Source organism: Schistocerca nitens, chromosome 1 (assembly GCF_023898315.1).
Source record: "Schistocerca nitens isolate TAMUIC-IGC-003100 chromosome 1, iqSchNite1.1, whole genome shotgun sequence".
Classification (NCBI taxonomy): domain Eukaryota; kingdom Metazoa; phylum Arthropoda; class Insecta; order Orthoptera; family Acrididae; genus Schistocerca; species Schistocerca nitens.
Window position 1 is genome coordinate 619,463,315 of NC_064614.1, and position 6,000 is coordinate 619,469,314.

The 6,000-nt window shown below is 42.3% G+C and overlaps 1 protein-coding gene across 2 annotated transcripts in view; it reads left to right on the top strand.

Annotated features, from left to right (window-relative positions):
- The window catches only part of LOC126236570 (NPC intracellular cholesterol transporter 2-like), a 29,243-nt gene extending 24,050 nt beyond the window's left edge, over window positions 1–5,193 (top strand). Inside the window, exons 4-5 of one of the 2 annotated variants that reach the window (XM_049945992.1) lie at window positions 4,550–4,652; window positions 4,863–5,193. In XM_049945992.1, coding sequence (XP_049801949.1) covers window positions 4,550–4,645 — 96 coding nt within the window. In that variant the 3' untranslated portion in view covers window positions 4,646–4,652; window positions 4,863–5,193. The remainder of the gene's footprint in view (window positions 1–4,549; window positions 4,653–4,862) is intronic. The other variant, XM_049945984.1, reaches the window with a different exon arrangement.
- The last annotated feature ends 807 nt before the right edge of the window (window positions 5,194–6,000 follow it).

A 6,000-nucleotide genomic window follows, 5' to 3' on the forward strand; every position in this document is an offset into this window, starting at 1 on the left:
GGTATCCTGTTCAAGCTCCAAAGCTTCACCCTTCCTATCAACTACGTCCGTCTGATTCGGTCCTTTCTTTCCCAACGTCCTACCTACATCACCATCCATAACAAGGATTCCTACACCTTCTGCCCCTCTGTTGGTGTGCCCCAAGACTCCTTCCTCTCCACTCTTCTATATCTTTTGTATACGGCGGACATGCCGCCGCCTTTACCCCGTGTCCACCTTCCCCAGTACGCTGAAAACACCGCCTTCCCTGCCCTCGCCCCGCCCTGCAACGCTCCCAACACCTTCTCCAATCCCATCTTGACCGGTTCACTGCTTGACGCAACCAGTGGTTGCTCCAGGTCAATCCTTCTAAGAGCCAGGCGATCATTGTAGGCAAAACCACCCCTTCCTTCCGTCTCCTCGACTTCTATGTCACCATTTCTGGCCATCCTATCGCCCTCACCCCCACCCTTCAGTACCTTGGCGTCACCCTTGACCGTCACCTCTCCTGGACCCCCCATCTCCGGACAATCCAAGACAAGGCACACTCCCAAATCCGTCTACTCAAGCTCCTTTCTGGCCACACATGGGGTCTGGACCCCTCCACCATCCTCCACACATATAAATCCCTCATCCGCCCTATCCTCTGCTACGCCCACTCTGCCTGGATCTCTGCCCCCCTACCTTTTACAAATCCCTTCAAATCATAGAACACTATGCTATCTGCCTCGCCTATCATATCCGTCTCCCCTCCCCCACGCGGATCCTGTACGACCTTATTCCGTTCCCACACCTCCTCCTTTTGCTCGAATGGATATGGATCCTCTACACCTCCTGTAAACTTGATCCCCCTCACCCGCTCGTCCCTCCCATCCTCTCCCATCCATGTCCGCTGCCGCGCCTGTATTCCCATGTCCCACCTGCTCTCCATCTCTCCACTCTCCATACCCTCTCCCAAGGTAGCTTCCACCAGCTCCCCTTCCCTGATGATGCCTTCATCCCCTCCATCTACCCCTCCTATCAACTTAGATCCTCCTCTTCCACTTCCTGTGTTTTTTCCTTAGGGCACCCTCTCTCCCTTCTCTCCCTCCTCCCTTCCTCCCCCGTCCTCCCCTTGGGCTTCCCCTACCCCCCTTACCTTCTTTCCTCCCCCCACCTCCACTGCCACTGGCATCTCCACTCTCCCCTCTCCCTCCTCCCCCACCTCTTTCCCCTTTTGGCAGGTCCCTGGACTCGCACACGTCACGAGAACTTTAGCGCGCCGGAGATCATTGCTATCGGTTTTGTGTGTGTGCCGTCGTGTTTGTGCTTCAGTGTTTTCGTCGCCCACGCTCCATCGTTCACGTGTGTCATCTCAATCTTCAGTGTTCGTGTACAGTCCGGACAGGTTTTTGTTTTTCTTCGCGTGTGAACGGCTTCGTGTTTTTTAATTATGTGTCTACTGTTTCTTGTCCACCGTTATGTTATGTTAATTCTGTGTCTTCATTGTTTTCTCTTTGTACTGCCTGTGGCTGAAGAGCGGCGTACAGTTGCCGCTGCAGCCCACCTTTTGTATAAGGTGTAAAATCACAATAGAGAAAAAAAAAACCGCTGAGTGATGCATTTACGCTTGGTCGTCTTGCGTACTTGCGCCATCACATTGCCTTCTGCCCATATATCAATGATATCATATTTCTGCTAACTTCAAACCCGATACACCATTACTACGAACCATAGTGATACTTCACCCAGTGTTTAATAGCAAAGATGTCATCAGTCGCATTGTAGACTGCTAAGGTATTTGAATTAGCCTTGTTGTCGCCAAACCTCTGGCGATTAATAACTGACACAGTTCACACAGCAGTTAACTGTCTGTCCATCTCTCACTGAACCTGACATTGCTCTAACCCGTCTACGATTATCCACCACAGTACGCCTGGTAAACAATAATCTACAGTATTTGAGCAAATGTTTTCTCTCACTCTCACAAGTTATTGTTCTTAAATTTGCAGTTGCCTAACGTGACGAGATTATGTAAGCTGTTTGCAATATCATTCGTTTTAGCGATAGTCTTATGACGGGCTACTGTGGGACAATATTCTCTATCAATTGCCTTGCGTTTTACGGAGTTATTCAGAGTTTAGAAGGTTTCCCTAATTTAAGAACGAAACTGTATGCAAAGGTTGAGGTCTGCTCAAGAAGGCCGAGTACATTTACGTACTTGGCAGCTTAATTATTCCTGTGGGTCGGTTGCCACATCATGTTATCCTTAGATAAAAGGAAAAGTCAACCATCTTCGTGTGCGTCCTGTTAATTTTCCTTTGTGTGTTTTTAAACTTAACTGTCTCTGTATAGAGGACGTGCGTTAAAAGACTTCTGTTTGCACCAACGAGTGAGTGTAACATCTTTGTACATGTTTTAAGGGTTTAGTATATTCTTCAGTGACTTGTTTCGTAGAGGTAGGTCACACATGCTCCGCTATGGGTAACAATCAGAATTTGGCGCTTTTCGTGAATGTTTGGCTTAACCACTTTCCCTGCTTCCCATGCATGCTCCGCAGACTGACCCGAACTTCGACGTCTCACTCTGTCAATATCCGTATTTCGTAGTCCACTAAATTTATCACCTAATGCACGCGACATTACTTGGCTTCTCGAAACAGTGAGAATGAAACGTCGAAGACTCGAGACCAAAGCGTTATCGTTGTGTGCCCGCCTAGAATTTAATATTTACGTGCATGTCTGCAAGAACAAACACCTCTGACGATTCACAACCGTATGAAATACTTTGAAATAAATTTTCCATCTGCGGATTTCTTGACTTCAGCTTTGTTAAGTATAGAGCTACTACGCAATAGTCACACGCAAATTTGTACAATACGGGGACTCGAACCCGGGTTTCCCACTTACTGCGAGCGATCGCCTTAACCACACTGGCAATCCGTGCACGCACCACGAATGCCCCAAATTTCCACGTGATGTTACGATTCTCAGGTGACGAATTTAGTGGACTACGAAATGAGGATGTTGACATAGTGTCGTATTGAATTTTGGTGCCGTCTGCCCAGTGTGCATCGATAGCCAAAGCGGTTAAGGCGCTTGCTCGCGATATGTGGGAAATCTGGATCCGAGTCCCTGTCTGGTACAAGTTTTCATATGTCACTACCGGATACTAGATCTGTACCTAATATAACTGTAATCAAGAAATTCTCAGTCACCGAATTAATTTCGAAATATTTTTAAGTTTTCCGTCATATTTAATTTTTAAATTTCCCACAATAAACCTTCTTTAATTTTTATTCTCCTGACCCACGTTTTTCCAAGATATTTGGCGTAAATACTTGAATGTTTGACACTACCCGATTTCGTCCAAAGGATTGTTATTAGCACTAATTACTGGAGAGATACGTGTAGCAGCTTTTGAAATGTGATGCTATAGAAGAATGCTTAAGATTAGATGGATAGATCATGTAACTAATGACAAGGCACTGAAAAAAATTGCGGAGTGAAAAATTTGCGGCATAATTGACTAGAAGAAGGAATCGATTAACAGGACACATTCTGAGACGTCAAGGGATCACCAACTGAATTCTGGAGGGAAATGTGGAAGGTAAAAATTATGGAAGAAGACCAATAAATGAATACAGTAAGCAGGTTCAAAAGGATTTATGTTGCAGTAGTTATTCGGAGATGAAGAAGGTTTCACAGGATAGAGTAGCGTCTAGAGCTGCATCAAACAACACTTAGGACTGATGACCACAACAATAACCTGTGCAAAATTCGCATCTACGGAGCAGCTGGATATCAGCTGTTATCCATGAACCTAGTTACGAGTCTGAAACAAATAACAATACTAATATCTAAAACTGTAAGCCATAGTCGCGTGTTTCGTTATAAGTCTATAATGGGTAAAAGTAATATCATATTATTGTCTTGATAGAACAGTGATGGTCTCGGAACATTTTTTTTTCTTTGTACAGCGTCACATCTTCCTTTGCATTAATTTTAGAATTAGACTGATTTACTTGCTTATGTATAAATTACGTACTAGAAAATAAGGATTTCGAAAAAACACAATCACTGTTCTGGCCTAGCGCTTAAAAGAACCTGACATTTGCATAATGTAGCTGTAGCTATGAGCAGAGTGTGTGCTGTTCCTAGCAGTTTAAAAATCATGATAGTCGAACCCTTATTACTCTTACTCCGAAGAAATTAGAGAAAGATAATTGTAATTTAATTATTGAGTCATATTTGAGATATTATTGAGTCGTTACAGATATGCACTCGGGTGGTCCAGATGCTTGTTCTCTGCTCGCAATAAGCAACAAAAGAGTTCGAATCCTGATCCGACATACAAGTACAGTTTGTTAGGAACGATTATGTGAAATTTTACGTTCCTTTGTAGCGATAATAATATAATAGTTTCTTGAAAACGGTTTAGTTTCGTTCTGAGAGAGCGCTCCTAACAAGGAAATAATCTCCAGGTTTCCATTATTTCTCTGAGAAAACATGAAAGTATGAAAGGAGAAGGCAACATTTACGACATTTGTTTGTGACTCCGTCGAAAAATCTTTGTTTTCTTTTTTTTCCAGTTGACTCTTCCTGTCCGTTTAACACTGAAAGATGATAATGCAGACCCGATGGCATGTTTCCAGATTAGCGTCAAGGTTGTTACGAGTAGCGCTTAACGGTATGGTGTGTGTTCTGTTATTATTATTATTATTATTATTATTATTATTATTATTATTATTATTCTGCATCTTTTGATACTGCTTAATCAGCAGTGATGCGTACAAAATATTTATGCAATAAATTATCTATTGTGATTTAGTCGTATCAGTAAAACTCGTTGCGAACATAAACGAGCAACAAAATCAGTATTTGTAATCATTCACAATGTTACAGGTATGGCCGTACAGTCAACATAACGAAGAAGATAAGCGATCTCAACACTAGAAAACGTTTTCTCACAGCTTCGTTGCTGCCAATTCTGTGACATCAGAAGCATATAGATAGTGTATTTGTATTATTCATTGTATTTATACCTAACTGTACTATTGAAATAGTTTTTAACTTAATAATCCCACAAACAAGCTCAATCTTTTGTAAATAAAATATTCTGAATATTTTGAACATTTAGGCAATTAATAAAAGAAGTCCTCTTTTATGATTAAAGGAGATAGCAAAATGTATCTAATAAGTTCATTGTACTTCAAATAAATTTATATTTCCCTTACGTCTACTGAGTGTAGTCATAACACTCAATTATAATAGTACTAAAATAATAAAAATGGTTTTTACGGCTCTGAGCACTATGGGACTTAACATCTGAGGTCATCAGTCCCCTAGAACTCAGAACTACTTAAATCTAACTAACCTGAGGACTTCACACACATCCATGCCCGAGGCAGGATTCGAACCTGCGACCGTAGCGGTCGCGCGGTTCCAGACTGAAGCGCCTAGAACCGCTCGGTCACTCCGGCCGGCCACTAAAATAATATACGATGATCGCAAAGACAGTGTTATTGTACAGATCAGCAAGGAAGTTATAGAATGAGATGTTGAGTTTTGTATTTACGGCAGCTGAAGACAACTGGATGGACAGCGAAATAAGGAAACGTGAAAGTAAATATGAGCAAGGGTACTTTTCAGAACCTAAAAAGTTTCCAAAACCAAGCGTACGATGTGTAATTAACTGATCAGTGTGTGTTAACAAGTTGTATTTGATGTAGTCGCGGCCTTTTCTAACCCATTCACGATCATATAATCCCCAAAATAACGAAGCTACTGTCCTACAGGTTAGGCGAAGCTTGGCCTGCAAAATTAGTTGCCTCTACTGTAAACGTGAAGTTGACTACAAACTGCCAAAAAGTGCCCCAATGAAATTCTTCAGTCCGCGATATCACTGAAACGTTCATACAATATGTTCCTGAACTCTTTACACCAAGTAATGTTCGCTTAAACAGGTGTTTTCAGTTTTAACAAATGGTACACATATTCTCAAACTGAATACGCTAAAATTATCTCTTCATACAGGACCGAG